The 18,409-nt window shown below is 37.9% G+C and overlaps 1 protein-coding gene across 1 annotated transcript in view; it reads right to left on the bottom strand.

Annotated features, from left to right (window-relative positions):
* Positions 1-1,595: 1,595 nt before the first annotated feature.
* Positions 1,596-18,409, bottom strand: part of fat2 (FAT atypical cadherin 2) — a 41,858-nt gene continuing 25,044 nt past the window's right edge. The window contains exons 14-24 of the mRNA XM_053630981.1: positions 17,527-17,916; positions 13,360-13,571; positions 12,713-12,850; positions 12,341-12,484; positions 11,224-11,421; positions 10,268-11,057; positions 9,602-9,756; positions 6,207-6,624; positions 5,282-5,432; positions 4,442-4,959; positions 1,596-4,313 (exon numbers count right to left, since the gene is read on the bottom strand). Of these exons, the coding sequence (XP_053486956.1) occupies positions 3,838-4,313; positions 4,442-4,959; positions 5,282-5,432; positions 6,207-6,624; positions 9,602-9,756; positions 10,268-11,057; positions 11,224-11,421; positions 12,341-12,484; positions 12,713-12,850; positions 13,360-13,571; positions 17,527-17,916 (3,590 nt within the window). The 3' untranslated portion in view covers positions 1,596-3,837. The remainder of the gene's footprint in view (positions 4,314-4,441; positions 4,960-5,281; positions 5,433-6,206; positions 6,625-9,601; positions 9,757-10,267; positions 11,058-11,223; positions 11,422-12,340; positions 12,485-12,712; positions 12,851-13,359; positions 13,572-17,526; positions 17,917-18,409) is intronic.

Raw genomic sequence — 18,409 nt, 5'->3', positions numbered from 1 at the left:
AATAAATTGCATTAGAAGTTTGTCAAACATTATTTTGTCAGTGAAATGGAGTAGAGTTTAAATGTAATTCAAGGTTAATTTATTTATTAATGTTAAAGATGGAGCTAATGGGGCTCCTGAGTGAAAATTCACTGGTGGTATTCAAGCTTGCAATCTTCTGATGGTCGTGAGTCCAACCAAGCAAAATTGGCTGTGTTATTTGGGTGGGAAGGATGGTGTTACTCTCTTCCCTGTCAATCAGAGCAACATTAGCCAATATGTGAGCTCATGTTTGTGGAAGAGGGCAGTAAGCACATTCCTCCATGTATGTTCAGCAGCTGATGTTGCATGATCAGCAGTTTGAAAGGATGTGGTCACTGGATTTGTGTGTGTTTGTGTGTGGCAGGTGCCAAGTCCTGCGGGAAAAGGAAATCAGCATCTCCATAAAGCTTGTCAGCAGATGGAAGCATGAAGTGCTCTAAAATCTCCTGGTAGACACTGCATTAACTCTTGACTTAAGAAAACACAGTGGACCAACACCAGCAGATGACATGGCACCCCAAATCATCACTGACTGTGGAAACTTCACACTGGAATTCAAGCAACTTGGATTCTGTGTCTCTCCACTCTTCCTCCAGACTCTGGGACCTTGATTTCCAAATGAAATGCAAAATTTACTTTCATCTTTCCCATGATTGTGGTTGTGTTTACTGAACTGGACTGAGAGATTAAAGGCTCAGGAAACCTTTGCAGGTGTTTTGAGTTAATTAGCTGATTAGCGCTCTTCTCAGGTCGACATTTCTGTATCATAAATTCTTTATTATAATATTTTGAGATACTGGATTTTTGATTTCCATGAGCTGTAAGCCATAATCATCAAGATTAAAACAAAAAAGGCTTGAAATATATATTACTTTATATATATTAAAGTTCCACTTTTTGAATTAAATTACAGAAAAAATGTACTTTTCCACAATATTCAAATTTTTTGAGATGCACCTGTAATGTCTTTGTATTGAAGGCCAAGTTTAAAATATAGCTCTATAAATTCATGCGCATCCATGCTCTCGGTTTCTTTATGTGTAAATGAATGATGGCAAGGACGCAATCGGAAGAGAGCTACACACACTGTTACTCAAACTGTAACATAAAAAGTTTCGGGTGCACACGCAAAAGTGTCTGTGATTTATTTTATTTTTTGCACAGGTCACTTCAGGGGCTGCATAGCTATGCTATGGTGTTTTTGGTTTTTCTGATGTGTTTTGTGATTTTAAAATTTGTGACATATACATTACAGCACAGTGAAATTCTTTTCTTGTTAGTAAGCAGGGGTCAGCGCGACGGGTCAGCCATGATACAGTGCCCCTGGAGCAGAGAGTGTTAAGGGCCTTAAAAACACCCAACCTTCTGATCAGTAACCAATAGTCTTAACCATTGAGCCACCACTGTCCTAACTGTTTGCTGTTGTGTTTTTGTTTTTGCTGTCATGTTTGTCTTTTGTGGTTGTGTTTTTGGTTTGTTGTGCACTTATAGGCTACTGTACATGAGACATATTACTTGGAATCACCAGGATTAAACAGGAAAAAATGGAATCAATGACACCTTTTGACAACACATTAATTAAACATGGACATTTATTCATATAGCATTATTTCATTTCCAGTGATGATGAAAACCTAAAGGAAATTATTCTCTCACAGAGGAACAGATTTAAAACATGGGATTCGTCCCACATTGAATTTTGAAAATACAAAAGCATACATTCTTTCTTGAACTCACTGAACCACTGCACTCACTGTATATACAACAACGGCTTTGTGGCCAACTGAACTGACAGAGCTGCCATAAACAACAGGACAAGAACATTTTATTTGTGTCCAAACACGACACACAATCCACCACAACGATGTAGCGATCAGTAGCAGAGAATAGGACATGCAATGAGCGTGTAGCTGTGTGTGTACAGCTTTAATACGATTCCCACATGTCCACATCACAGAGTCTAAACCCAGTGATTCTGTACTGGGCTGCAAATCCCTACTGATGACATTACACATGTAAACAAGTTGGCAGATATAGAACCATAAACGACATTTAAAGCAGTGACAAGATTGATAAAGTAACAGAATTGTGAAATAGCAGGGTCAGTATTATACACTTTCACACTCCATCAATGCCATAGCAGATACCAGTAGGCAGGAATGCATGGTAGTTGTTCTACTAGGTTGCATATTAATGGTTTTAATGTCTAATTTTAATTTGATCATAAATCTCTTCACATTGGCAACATTAGGGGAAACAAAACAGTGCATGTTTTCACATTCAAAAATACTGCATAGAACTGATAACTATTCACAAAGCACTTCTTATGTGCTTGTGAAGAATGCACGAATGTACATCGGTCACTTATAGACTCAGCATTTGGAATCTATTTTGATATATAGAATATTTCTACAATATATGTAAATATCCAAGGACCAGCCTCAGCTTCAGTCTACATAAATGTAATCTCCTTTTTACAACAACAAAAAAATGTTCCTCACAATTTGTAGTCAATTTAAGGTGGCCCTTTTCCCAACAGGTAAAAGCTGACAAATGCCTGAATTATAACACAAAGTTGAACACTACACCGTTTCAATCCACCAATCACATGGTAATATCAAGTGCTTCAGCATGCTCTGAGGAAAACGTTAATAATGCAATCAAGCACTAGTTATATGGCTTTAAGAACAGGGAATATTCTTACTAACTGAATCCTTAGTTATGCACAGCATGGGGAAAAGCTTGGATAGCTCCCAATAGAAGGGATTATCCCTCTCAGCTAATTTTTATTTAATATCCTCTGTATCTGTACATACCTGTATTTCTTTCAAAATAATATCTAAATAACTTTTATTTTTATTTGCAGACCCCTAAAAAATTTAGTCTGCTGGTTAGCGCAAGCACGCATGAAGCCAAACATGCTCTCAGATTTATGTCTCACCAAGAAAAAGAAAGCGTGCAATTTATAACATGCTGAGGAATAACAAATCATTCATTTTGGTGCCATGATTTCAAATTTGGACATAATATGCGACCGCTCTCTTTTTGGTGCTAAATAAGGATTAAAGTAAATGCAACACACAGAAGCAGTATTTATCAGCTCAAACACTAAAAGATGCCATTTAAAACCTCATTTATGACTTCTTTATAAAGTCATGCAACATATACTACATATCAGTACATGAATGAAACTGTAAACACCAACCACGATGGAGCATTTAAAGGGATGGATACTCTGCAGATCTACACAACTGCCATCTTCCCAAAACAGCACAGAAGAACAATATTTGCTGTTCTTGGTTGAACATTTACAAGCAATAGTTGTTCAGTTTACTTGAAAAATAATAATACTGTTCAGTACAGGGAGATTTAGTGCCTCTGTAGTATTTTTTTGGAGTTATTTCTTGTCAAATATTTATTGTAAGAAAATACATTGATGTGATTGTTAATTGATTAATTTTATGCATCTTAAGTCAGTTTGAAAAATCTACTACTGTGACTGTGACTCCAAGGATCATGTGCACAATCCAACTATAGTTAACAACTATGAATTCATGTTGATATCTGTAGACCATAAAGTTATTCTGTGAATAACAATTTGCAAATGTTGCACGATGAGCATACAGATAAACGTTGTGTAGCAACTTGTACCATGGATTTGCGATTTAAAAACTGTGAATTACCTTCACATATGACTGCTTTAGACAGGAAATAACTCATTAATTTCTCTCTATCACAAATCTCCCTGAAATTCATAATTCATCATCTACTCTTTAATCTCAGTCCAGATGGGAGTCTTTCGAAAACATGTGCTTGCTAGAACATGACCTCTTCACAGCTGCCGTAGTCACTCTCCACCATGTCTGAGTCAGCACGGCCTCGAGAAGAGCGAGTGGCTATAGCAGAGCGTGTGGAGGAGCCACAGTCTGCATATGAGGGCTGGGCCACACTCAGCCGCACGCTCAGCCGTTTATACCCAGCTGAGACGTTGTCCATGCTGCGTGTGTGATTCGTGGGATAATAACTGATGGCCGTGTACTCGTTAGGACACTGAGAGCTGGGCAGTGGCAGGCCGTCCGGTCCCAGGAAGTCATCCAGGTTTTGATGGCTGTAGCAGGGTGGTAATGGGGCACGACGCTCATTGCGCTCCAGTGGGAATGGGAAACCCCCAAAACGAGAGTTCCGCCGAGAGTCTGTGGAGGGCAAAGTGGGGTATGTGCTCTCGACAATGTCAAACTGTGGGAATTCCTGCACAGTGGGTCGCCCAAAATAGTCTGGGTCAGCAGGGTACACTGAGAACAGGGAGGAGAGTAAGATGAACTTAACTTGCTTTAAAGCTCCAGTACATACATTTATTTAAGTCAACCAAATTCCCCACCCTCTTAATTACTGGATAGTGGGTAAACACTTCCATACTCACCTTCATAGCTTGGATCCCAGTTGTTTTTTCTGATGGACTCATTATCTGAGTTAGATGATGGGGGATGAGGAAGGTTAGGGGCTACACTGCACACTACAGGGCCCTGAGCCTTGTGGCCCCGGAGGTTCATCTCCCTCTGCTCACGTGGCTTCAGAGAACGGAAAAGATTGTGGTCCAGGTCGTTCTCACCAATTAGTGTGTTCATCTCCATAGGAGGTGAGTCTCCTCCATCACGCAGCATGGTTTTGGTCAGACCCGTAGGGAAGTAACCATTTGAGTCTTGCACGCAAACCGGCTTGTGCTTCTTGTAACTGATGTAGCGTTTTCGAGCGCACACAAAAGCAGCAACAAGAAGGATGAGGCTGAACACACCAGCACAGATCTCAGCAATCTCTGCATATCCAATTCCTCTTGATACCAGAGGCAAAGAGTTGCAATGGATGGAGCCGTCTTCCATTATACAGCTAAATCCATTGAGACAGGAGTCTTTAGAGCATTCCTCCTTCATTAGCTCACATCTGTACATTAATAGAGACAAGGGATATATCTGTGAGTCATACAGTCTCACAATTTAAAATTTATACAAGCCAACTTATATGAAAAGTTATAATCAGTTAAGTATAGTGTGAATGATGGGGTTAGTTTTTCTTATGACTTTATTCATATATAATGCCACAAATTCACTCTTGCTCATTAGAATTTTTGACAAGTTGTGTTGACTCTGTTACTGCGGAATTTCAAAGCTAACTAACTAAAACTAATTAGCAATTATAGCAGTTTTGGTTCTTTGTTATTACTTTACTTTTTTCAGATTTCAGCTCTGTGACATGCACAGCATACCTGCTTCCAGGAATTTGTTCAGAGCAGTTACATATGTAAGCTTCAATCTTTGGCACACACAGGCTGCCATGGCCACAAGGCTGAGATGCACAAGGGTTATTCAGCTCACAGCGTGTGCCCATAAACTGAAGTGGACAGCTACAGCTGAACTCTGCGAACAAAAAAAAATCCCAATCATCCACACGTAGTCCACAAGGAGTTATTTCACTTGAGTTCAAAGATGGATGACGGAAATCACTGAGCCGTACTTGCTAATTTTTGAAGGGGAAATAGGTTAGGGTTTATTACTGTGTATCCTAAGCTCCATTACCATATTAGAGTTGCAGTAAGTAGTGTCACTGCATACAAATATACTTAGAAATTTGCTGAACAGAAATTTTAAAAAGATAGCACCTCGAGAACAGGGGGAAAAGGGAGAATACTTTTGCATTAAATACAGATGTCAGGCTTATATCACCACCATACTTAGAAATACCACACATAGAAACTAAATGCTTATTTTCATGTTTGATGGTCATATAAACAAAAAGCCAACTTATTCTCTACTATGTTACTAGACTGTATTTTACATAATGCTAATTATGTAATTTAGAGTTTCATTTGGTTACAGACAGACATACAGGCTATGTTTACATTTATATTAATTATTTGGCAGACAGTTTTATCCAAAGTGACATACAAGTTACAATTGAGGCTGAATACTGCAGAGCATTTGCGAAGCCAATAATCTAATCAATGCTAGAAAGCTTTTCATCAGTTGATGGAAAACAAAGTGAAAGCGGGCAGACCACCACAGTGAAATACAAATAATGGGTTTATTCAAGAATGAACATTAGTCGCAAGCAATCAGTCAAACTACAAATGATAAAATCTTGGCAGTTAAAAACATGTATTATTACATAAAAATAATAAGTTTAATCCTTACCTCTGTTAAAATTTTCCTGACAAGTACCTCCATTCTCACAAGGGTTACTGGCACAGATTTCCTCTTTGCAACATTGGTACTTTCCGAAGAGTCGGTTTCTCTGCGAGCCCTCGTCTGTCATCACAGTTTTCCCGTTAAAGTACAGTCGCTCCAGACAGCCCTTAAAGCCTGGAGAGTTGGTATTAGGGCTGGCGTTGGCAAGCATCAGGACCCCTTGGGCCTGAGTCAGCCTGCAAGGCTCCTGCAGGTCTCTAGAGATAGAGTGTATGTGGTCCATGGTGAGCCTCAGGTTAGTTCCTTTGACTACCAGGGAGACATCGTGCCATTGACCGTCAGCCACCAAATGTGTCGCTAGATGCAGGACATCAGGATGCAAATTCCCACAGCTGTACAGGAATTGGAGCTTGTTCTCCACCACCTGCACAAAGTTTAAATAGTATTTTTTTTTTAAATACTCTATTTTCATCAACACTTTTTATCTTCATACTATTATTCAATTTGGAACAATGAGCTCCCATTGAATTTCCAGAACAAGAATAATTGTTCCATGTTCCATCCATTCATCTATCCATGTACTAAACTAGGATTAGGATTTGTGTCCTAGTCTATAAAAATATGAACACCCAGAAACCTTGTCCTGATTTTATTAAAACAACTGTTCCAGACAATTGGCCAAGTATACAGAAGCCATCCTTCACCAATAACAGGAGTACATGTGGTATATTAAAAAAAAAAAAAAATACAAGAACAATATACATAATGATTAGAATACAACATTTCATTCTAAAATTATTCATTACACTGGGCTCTGACCTTTAAAACACTGACAACTATCAGTATATGGGCTTTTAGGTTTTACTTCCAAATTATCTTTCAGATTGTCATGTATATCAGAGAAGGAACTATGGACTACAGTTCCCAGCAGCCACTGCACCTCACTGCATCACTGTCACATGACCACCTGCACCTGAATCATTCATGTTAGGAGCACTTGTGTATATAGCCACAGTTTGCACTCCACTCTTTGTCTTACATTTGTCTTTCTTTGCCGTTGTCTCTGTTGTTGTGTTTATGGTCTTTGTTTCACAGCTAGTCTTTGCCTTAATGGTTTGCCACAAGTTCTGTAGATACTGTTTTGTTTTGTTTGTATTTATATTAAAGCTAATCTGCACTTGCATCCGTCTCTGCCTCCAGTCATGACACAGATAATATGGCGTTGACACAAATATAGAGATTAACCAAATGCAGATTTTGTCCAACATGACTGTACAAACTAAATTAATCTGTTTAAAAACCCTGAATTTGCTGTGAACATACTGGTTCACTTTAAAGTTGAGGGGTTAACAGTAAATAAAATGAATAAACAGTTTTTTTATGTTTTGATGAAGTAAGTCATTACATTTTGGAATTTCTGAATTTCAGCCATTCAAACACTTTTTTGCCTTTAAGGAGCCAAGTAAAAGCAGCACAACTGTGCAGAAAACCACACATTTCAGCTACACCAAGGTCATGCTGAAACCAGGACAGGTATTACAATGCACGTTGACAGTTTTTTGCCTCCTCAGCCATTGCACTTATATATAATGAAATTACTCGGGCTTGTATACGCATATGCTTTATACCATGTATCAGCTTCTTTGCCTTAAATTAAAAATGCAAAACCTTGTGAATATACATAAAATTTGTAAGCATAACAGTGATTTTGAAGCCAGTCAATGTATTATTAATGGCAATCATCTTGGTGCCAGACATTTAATTGCTGCAGCAGAATCCTCACTCAGAGTATGATGCCCTTTGATGTATCAGCACTCAGCCTCATGAGATTTGTCCTTCGTTCACTTTCATTGGACTGGTCGCTTTCTTGCAGTTCTGTTGTGCTATGTTGGCCCAAGTTGGATGAGGCACTTTTGCCCCAGAGGCCTCATAGAGAAGTTTAAGCTCTTTGCTTGTGCTACTGAATTTGACAGGTAAGAACTTCGCTTTCTTTCCAGAGTCTGCATTAACAAAAAATAAATAAATAGAGCACTGGGCCTCAGATAAATTGTTGTCTGCCTACAAAATAGCCTGTGGCTAAATCTTTACAAGTTGCAACAGAGAAAGTTGCTGCTGTTGGTACATGTGTGGATGAATGCAAATTACTCTAAATCTACTTAAGATGTATAGCTAACTTATTAGGCAACGGGCAGGAGATAAAAAAAAGAAAAGAAACTGATTACATCTTATTGATGAAGTCAAAGAAGATAGTTAGCCAGAATTTGTGCTTTGAAAATCATCTGATATTCTTCTTTTTTATTTACAAGACCAGGGTAGGAGCGCATGAGTATGATACTGTATATGCCTGATCCGCAGAAGTCCACTTAGAAAGAGAAGCATGATTCAACACATTCAGACACATTCATCTCTTTTTTTTGAGTTGACTGAATCATTTAAATGCATCGGTTCATTTTACATATTTTTTGTAAGACATCAGAAGTATGTTTGCTTCAATGATAGATTGTAGCTGTCAGTTTCTATAGATATTACAGCTACAGAAATGATGTCAATTTTTCTTCCCTCCATCATGGATGGGTATAGGAAATTATAATTAACTGGCAAATATACTGTCATCCAATGCTGTTTGTGAATTGCTCATTATTAAATTATAAAGATGCACTGGAGCTTCACATGCAACTTATCACAAGTCTCCACAATTAGAATCTTTAATATGAATATCACTGTGATCATATTACTCTGCGGTTAATACGAACCAGCATGCTAGGATTCAAAAATATGAAGCATACATCAGAGATGCAGAGACCTCTGCCAGCCTCGTCAATTAAATATTCTATTATGATCTGTATTTGAGAGCCCCTATGGGTACGGTTACATTACTTTAAAGCAAAGGTTATAGTTTTAACAAGTAGTACTCTTGGTATTGTTACTCTTTTCTCACATACATAGCTGGGGGAATCTTTTTTTTTTTCATCCTACATTTAATCCAATATCCAAACACTGTCAGACCCACTAGACAAATACTTTAGATAGAGGAAGTGGACCCACATCAAGCCTCTAAAAGAATGGAAGGACAGCAAAACTCATTACAATTTAGCCATAACAGGGATTCTGGGAAAGCTTGATTGACTGATATACCAGGCAGTTGAATTAAGAGATATAGAGCCCACATAAGTGGCAGGCTAATCTACATCTGAATTTTCTTTTTGAGATTCACATAACCACCTTAAAACCGAACATTAACAGCATGAAGTGGGACAAGACATTTGAAAACTATACTCAGCAGGCAAGAGTCTCTTACAAGCCACCTGTTATTATCTTGCCTTGGTTGCAGTATGTATTGATTTCTCTAATCTGAAGTGTCTTTGAGTTTTGTAATGACTGTTGTTAGTGAGCTGAAATACCTGTAATGTTCCCCAGTCAGAGGCATTAGTCGTCATCACTGTGCCTTCAGCATCAGATGTTTTGATACGAAGAGAGAGGTGAAAGGTGTGTTTTTCCTCCTCAGTCTCAAAAAGGTATTTCAGATACCCATGTCCATCAAATCTCATGGCTGAGTCTGAAATACATAGAGTGCAAAATGCTAGTGGAATCAAAAAATGCTATCAGTTAGCTGACAGCCTAGCAAACGAACCAGTGGCCTAAGCAGAAACCACTTCTAATGATAAATTGATGATAAATGATAAAAAAAAAAAGAAACGCAACTCATGATTATGTCGTGATGTCATTGCAAAACAATCTTTGGCTATAATGTTGATGAAATATAACAATAGACAAAACTGATATATGACTATTACATGTCACTAGCACAAAATGTAAATATTTAATGTCTTTACCCCACACATAATACTTTTTTTATTGTTGGATTTTTATTGTTTATTTGAGTTGTTCTTCTTTATTGTCTCTGCTGATATATCATATTGAAAGGAATATGGATAACTTTTCCTCTGTAAACATTGTCATATCTTTTGAACTTAAATTGCTGACTCTGAATGAATATTGGTCATGATGATTCTAATCACTCTGTTAATCATTATCAAACCGTAACTGATGGAGGGTTTTTTGCCTACCATTACAGCTGCACACGCTCTCCCAGCTGTGATGTGGAGTGAAGAAGCTGGCCCGAATAGTGCTGTAATGCTTCACCCTCTCCTCATTCATCAGTACGGTACTTCTGCAGCCTGGTTGAGGGCAGCCATCCCCAACACAGCCATTTCCCCTTACTCTGAGTATACTCATTCCCAAAGAGCCATTAACGCGTTCCAGTGCAGCCATTAGGTGCTGGGCATCCACAGGCCAAGCCGAGTTGTTCTGAGCCTTGTACACCAGCAGGACCTGTACCTCCGAGCTGTGAGACAGCTGTTCCTGCTGCAGGCTAGCAATGTGCAGCTCCAGTTTGGGTATGTCCAGATTGTGCTGGAGCATCCTCCAGTACTCGGACACAAACTCCTCAGCACTTAGGCCGGCCAAATGCAGGGAGAAGCCCTGATCAAGCTCCTGCTGAGATGCAGCCCATATATGTACTCGCACTCCAGAACGGACGGTGAATTTGCCATCTGTCACACTCACGTTGAGAAAATAAACGCCTGGCCAAAGAGCCTTCTCCGCTACAATCTTTCCATCCACAGAGTCCATAGAGAAGTGACCATTGTGTGTAGTTTCTAGCATGTAACTCAGAACATCCTGGGGGTCCTGGTCAGAGGCGTGTAGCCTACCAATTACCCGTCTGGAGAAGATTTGCTCTGTTGTAGTAATGAACACATCCAGTGGGGCCACTGTAGGAGCAAACTTGCTCTCTTCTGTAACGTTGATTTTAATGACACATATGGAGGAGAGAGGCGGGTGGCCACTGTCAATGACCTACAAAGATATTCAAACTATTAGCTATTATATGACAACAAACTGTATTAGTAGCTTTACAATATGTAGTTTGAGTTTTTTTTCTCACAAAAACTACTGAGGTGTGAGTGAGATTTTTAAAAAATTGCCATACATCAAAATCAGTTTTAACTCAACATCATAATACCTGAATTTTGAGCACATGCTGAGACTTTCCTCTCTTCTGAAGTGAGGAGGACAGAGACAGGAGACCCCCCTGGTCTACATGGAAGTGTCTGCCTTCATTTCCAGAGACAATGTGGAAAGTAAACGGAGGTCCATTCTGAGGTGTGTCCCTGTCGCTGACCAACAGTTGCAGAATGCTACTGCCCACAGCTTCCTCTTCCTGTCACACAATTAAACATGATTAAAAACATAATTATGTCTAAAACCAGCATAATTATGCCTCAATTTTCTGTTGTTACCACTCCAGGCAGGGCTCCTCTTATTATCTACTATTATCATCCAAAATCAGGAGCATCGTGGCTTATATAAAATTTGACCCAGACCAAATCAGTGTTTTTGTAAGACCATAATGTAAGGCTATTAATTTTTAACATATTCCATATTCTGTCATTTAACACCAATAGTATAGCAGAATAAGATGTTTCTATGAAATAGAAAGATTAACACAATCTATTCAAACTTATACACTATTAGGACTAAATGATAATGTATTACATTGATTCAAGTTTTTTTTTTGTAATATTTATGTTTTCTAAATATTGACAATATAACATTAAGAAAGACATTTAAGAAGAACTCACAACACTCAAATACTCAGACATATTTGTAGATCTCGCTGAGTGATACATTTTAGGATTTGGAGTCATAACCATATGACTCCATAATATATTGTATAAAAAAAAAAGTCCAAGAATATAAAGATATATGTATTAAAATGTAATTTAGCCTGAATATGTGCACCTTGCCTCTTTGTGCTCCACTCAAGCTAATACAACTGGAGCACCTAATTGAAACAAAGTGCTCAGCGGGCAGAGATAAGCCTCACTATTACTAACTACCCCTACTGTGCCAAATACTCTGGACACTGAGAAGACACCTTGGGTGGAGGTAAATGGATGTGAAAAGAGTTTCCAAGACAGCAAAATTGTTCCTGTGATTAGACGACAAAATGGCAGACAAAATGGCACTGGAGCAGGTCTGTTGATTTATTAGGCATGATTCAGACTGCTGTCTAGTACACTGTGTCCAAATATTTAAGGCAGTTTTATCTCAAAACAAAGATGAATATCCTCCCATACCTGTAGCACAAGGTTGTGGCTGGTCTGAGAGAAGACGGGCGGGTTGTCGTTGACATCAGACAGTGTGACTGTCACTTGGACAGCCGAGGACAGAGGAGGCTGCCCCTCATCAGCAGCCTGCACAGTCAAGGAGTAGTGTGTGATCTGAAAGACACACGTCAAGAGGATTAACACAGCTTATTTGTGACACTGCAATCACACATGCTCCATTGTGTACAGTGAGCCAGCTTAAGATGCAAATATGGCAATTAAAACTATAGGAAACAAGTCTGTGCTTGTCAGTTGAAGAAAGATGCAACAAGTCGAAAGATGCATGTTGAAAGAAGTCTCATTACTTCTGCTTTCTTTTACTTGTAGCATGAATGAGCTCACCTCTTCCCTGTCCAGCATGGATCTCACTTTGATGTGTCCTGACTGAGGATCAATGCTGAACTGCTGCCATGGGTCGCCACTCACGATGGAGTAGCGGATGAGGTTGTTCTGTGGTCCATCAAGGTCAACAGCTGCCACCTGAAAGGCAGAGAGAGAGAGAGAGAGAGAGAGAGAGAGAGGATGAGAGATCTGCTGTCAGCAAACATGACTACCTTATGGAAACCTTATTGTGGTTGGCTAAAGCTGTGTAAAAGGTCTGCTACATTATAGTCTAGTTCACATTATCACAATATTAGTTCACTGAGAATCCTGGGATACACACATTGTGCTTCCCAATCAATAGTTATTTTTATGAGATCACCATGTTATTTGGATTTAATCAATTACTACAAAATGACAATATGTTAGCATTTAGTTTGAATAATGTCAGCTCTTATTTCTGGAAATGTGAGAAATAACTGCTACAATGAAAGTGAGAAATGTGAGACTGTCAGACTGGATGAGCATGTTCATGTATATGTAACTGTCACTAAATCCAGAGGCATGAGAGAAAGGCAGGTTGGAGCAGGAAGCCCATTGGCCCTGAGCTCATTTGATAACGTTATCGTTAGGCAGCACTGACAGGTGAGGGAGCCTCGCAAAGATACCTGCATCACTGTGTCTCCAGGCGAGAGATTTTCAGCGATCTCTGCACTGTAGTCTCCACGGCTGAAGACTGGAGGGTTGTCGTTGATGTCGGTGATATTGATTATAACCATAGCAATGTCAGACAGTGATGCTTTGCCTCGTGTTCCCTCCACTGACAGGTAATACTCACGACAGAGCTCGAAGTCCAGAGGAGCCTTCACCCACAACACACCTGCAGCATAGAATAACAAAATTACTTGGGGCATTTCTTCAAGATCAAAGGACAGAGATCCGTTTGCTCCCTTTGTTGGATAAAAACTACAGTATGTACAGTACAGTGTGCGTGTAAACCTATTGTGCACTAGGATTAAGACAGCAGAGCAGCAGGCTGATTCAAAGAAAAGCGGTACTACCATGAAAAAATTTTATTTAATGATTCATTAGCAATGACATTCAGTTACATATTGGAATGCTCTAAGCTGAGAAAAGTCTAGGTGATGAATGATCTTGGCTTTCAAACATGCATGAAATATGTATCTATCAGTATCTAGATTTCAGATAGTTACAGACTAAAATGTCTTCATGGGCAAGTCAGCACAAATGTTTACTGATTAAATCAGTTCTACAGGGACAGGATCATTGGGGATTTCCTTTCTCAAAGACAACTACTAAATCATAATCATTGTACTAAACCTGGTCATTGTATAGTGTGTTTAATCAGGTGTCTTTGAGCAGGAAAACGCTTCTGTAGTCCAACGTTCCAAGATTAGAATTGGGGATTAAATGCTAACTCTTTCCATTGAAAATGTGCACAGAGTCAGAAAGACTCACTGAATCGAACAACTTTCGAGCAATGAATCTAAACCAAAGTATTTACAAAACCAAAAGTATTGGTGGAATTTAAATAAACTGATCACAGATGGAACCACAATTTACCTAAACCATTTTACATTAATAACTGGTTTACTTAATGTCAGTTAAACAGCTGGATTGAATATAGGCCACTTAGTTATTGCCTTTTCATTTACGATATTGGCCTAAATTTGACTTCAGTTAGCAATCAAATATTTTATTAATTAACCATAAAGTTTTATTAGTGTATTTTTGCCGAAGGGATATGCTGATGTGTGCTTTCTGAGTAGGCTCCTCTGAATAACTGAACAGTGAAATTGGTCAAAAATATCTTTTAGCTTGTAAAGTGATAATTGCACATGTACATGTCATTTCTTCTTAAATGTGTGGGAAAATGGTCTTTAGTACATTACATTATTTACTACATTATCAAATCAGTGCAAAAAACATTTACAATTTTAGATAAATCAATTAATTTTCCAACACAAAATTAAATGTTACAGAAACATGTTTGTATGTCAGTAGAGGAAGCAGCATATTATGTATGAGACACTTTTCAGACAAAAAACAGAATGAAGGCTGCTGGGTTTTGCTGCAAAAATAAGAAACAAGTGCGACAGTCAAAGTCTCCAGAAGAATTGTGGCTGGTTGCCATTGTGGGCCCGAGCCTATAATGTCCATTGGATAATCCATCCCAGTGTATATCATAGGAAAGTTGACAAAGTTGACTTAAGTCATGCATACATCTCTATTTCTTTGCATGTTTGCATTTTGAATCTTGGTTAGTATTAAAACGCCATGGCAAGATTGTACTGATTTTGAATATGCAAAGAGCCCTATCTTTAAAGCGTGGATGGCAGCGACAGCGAGCCAGCCCTTTGGCTCTCATCACGTGGTGCAACCCTAGGGTGGATGAACAGGTCAGCAGGTGCACACACATACATAGCTCTCATGTAGGAATTTCTCTGTCTAGACTCATTGTAAGTAGGCGGGTACCACCCCTTGTATTTTTGTACAGGCTTAAGGTAAAGTAGTAGCTAGTGTTATCTTGGGAATTAATCTAGAGTGAATCCAGGGAGAATCCAGAATAGGGTCTAGAAGCATATCTTTCTTTGGTGCAGTCTAATTCTCTCCCTAGGGGAGCACCTTCTACATTGGTTGTCCTGCCAAGCTGTCCTTAAAGCTGCTTTACACACTTAGCAGGGCTGTAACAGGTATATGTAAGTTGCAATATTTGTGTTACGGTTCAAACAAATGTACTGAAGTCAAGCAATGTTATATCTACTTTCATAAATAATGTCCTAAATGTGCTTTTCAAACACACAGATTATTGACTGATATAATCTCAGTGGGTGAAATCCAAAAGGATATGATTTTACTGTATAGTATAGCAGTTTTCATGTTTAACAATCTAGAAATTTGAATATGCAAATATTAACTTTAATGCATCTGTCATAAATTTCAGTATTATGTTTGCCTAAAAGCTTAAACAACTACCACTTGCTCTCTTCTTTATCACATGTTGAGTAATACATTATTTTTACTCTTTTTAAATCTGATTAACAAGAACACAAGGGTTAATGAGAAATTAGCTCTTTTTTTTTGTTGTTTGAACTAACAGAATGACCATAATTTTCCACAAATTCATACTATAGCTAGGTATATTCACTGTATTCTTACTTGCTATTAAACTTTTTATATTATGTATTTCAAAAAAGGTCTAATGTTTAACTTAGCAAAATTTTAGCCAACATTCTGTTACAACTTCAGCAGTTGCAGTTGATGTTCTTGTCTTTTCTCTTGTTTTGCACAATGAATACACCAAATTAGAGCAGCTCCTGCCTTGGAAGTGTTGAACAAGGTAGAATGAATATGAAACCCCTGTCAGTAGGGGGAAATGTGTTTTTTGACTCATGAAAAACGAATGACTCATGAAAAACGACAGATCCATAAGTGTAACAGGCAAAGCCACACAAGGGAATAAGGTTTCAGCCTATTCTCATGCTTATTTAAAGGCTTATGCTATTGTTGAAATCGCACCCATAGCGTCATCTCTGTACATTACATGGAATCAAATGTAGTAAAGATAAAATACAGAACTGTGACATCTACTGGCTGATGCCAACTTATGCAACAAGCACAAGCTCATTATCTGGTTTTTATTTTGGATTTTTAAAAATTATATACATTTATCATGTGACTATTTGACAACATTTGACTGTGACCTACCAGAAAATATGATTATTTTATTTATGGCTGATTATATTACGCTGTCAATTATATAGTACATATTGTAAAAGAAAAGAGGGGATGATTAAACATAACTAGCAAACTTGTGTTAACCTCTAATATCTATTCGTAAATCTATTATTCCCCCCAAAAAAAACATATGTATAAGTAATAATAATAATAATAATAATAATAATAATAATAATAATAATCTAATGACATGTCTTTAGTAATTGTACAATTCTCAATTGTTTGAAAAATGTCAAATAAATTGTCTAAATTCAGAGAGAAAAATCATGTCAGGAAAATAAAACACAGATTGGGAGATAAGGAAAAGCAGATTTGGAGGTGGAGAGAGCTTTGATAGGTGGTAAAGAAATGAGATAAAATGAAAGAGAATCCAAACAGTTCAAAAACAAGTTAGTACAGGCTCTCCAGCTCTGCCCTTACTAATCCTCAAGAAGCTTGGCAGGCTCTGTAGGTGCAGTGTAACTTACCTGTGAGAGCAAAAGAAGACAAAAGAGTCTACGCTCCCTATCTCTTTAGTATTTTGCGATCCTATTTTTGTTTTGATGTTTATGGATTGTGAAATACTCTTTGAACAAAGGTCATGTTTAAATGTAATGATGTTACATTCTGCAGTTGAAACGTTGATTAGTACTTACTTGCATGAAACATAGTACTTTTGCTGCTGGTTATACATGTTTGCAGGAAATTCAACATAAATTAGAATATGTTACATTTGTGAAGATTACATACCGTATACATCATATAACTCAATAAAGGTTAATGAAATGTAATGAAATTATTATTAGTTTTGCATTATTTTCATGTCCTTTCTAATTTAATCTAAAAATCTAATTGTTATAGGCTACAGGAATAAATTAAGTTAATTACAAATTCCAGATAGCAGAATATATGCAACATACTGTATTGCTAGAGTTGTCATTAAATAATAATCAAATTCATAATTTTCATGCATTTCTAATGTTAGATACCCTTCAATATGTAATCGCTCAGGGGACTATTTCTTATATTATGTTCATTATGCTGACCAGCCTGTGCAGCTTAATACCAGACATATATGAAATATCAAGTAGCCTCACCTGTATCAGAGATAATCTCGAACCTTCCGTCCTCATTGCCAGAGATGATGGAGTATCGGACAGGTTCAGTGCCAGTGCCATCTCTTGTTTGGGCAGAAACACTAATTACCTCTGTCCCCACAGGCAAGGATTCTGGGATTTCGGCCATGTACTCAGAGCTCTGGAACACAGGCTGGTAGTCATTCAAATCGACTACATGCACAGTGACCTTGGCTACAGAGAAGAGGTGATTAGGAAGACCTCTGTCCGTGGCTTTGACTCTCAACTCAAAGGTAGATTGAGCCTCGTCAGCCAGAGAATGCTCTAGGCGCAAAATACCCGAAATTTCATCCAGAGAGAAGAAACCACTGTCTGCTCCTTGGAGGGAGTACCTCACTTCTGAGTTTATACCTGTTAGAGTGTGAGAAGAGGACATCTTAGATAAAGGATGCAAAGTTCTATGTCCAGAATAGAAATAGAAAATATATGAATTCAATCAGAACTGCACTGTAAAAAAAAAGAAAAAAAAAAAGAAAAGTTGACTTAACTTAAAATTTCAAGGCAACATGTTGCACAGCTTTTTTGAGTTTACTCAACTTTTAACCAAAGTAGTTCACTTAACTCAATTTACTGAGTAAGGTCACATGTCTCCCAATATGTACTCTTTTGTTCAGCTGATGGAGTTTTTATAGTTAAAAATATAATAAATACTCCTTATAAAAACTACTTTTCTTTTTTTACAGTGTGTCAGATGGTTTGTCCTAGTGAATCTAAAATTTGTGTTTCAATCTGTGAATGTGATAAAAATCTCATTATTAAAAAAAAACAAAAACAAAAAAAAAAAACAGTGTTAAAATTGCTTTGTATGCATCAAGGTTGTTCACAAACAAATAGGAGCCCAGGG

The sequence above is a fragment of the Ictalurus furcatus genome, chromosome 8, assembly GCF_023375685.1.
Source record: "Ictalurus furcatus strain D&B chromosome 8, Billie_1.0, whole genome shotgun sequence".
Lineage (NCBI taxonomy): Eukaryota > Metazoa > Chordata > Actinopteri > Siluriformes > Ictaluridae > Ictalurus > Ictalurus furcatus.
This window is presented reverse-complemented; position numbering and strand designations above follow the sequence as displayed.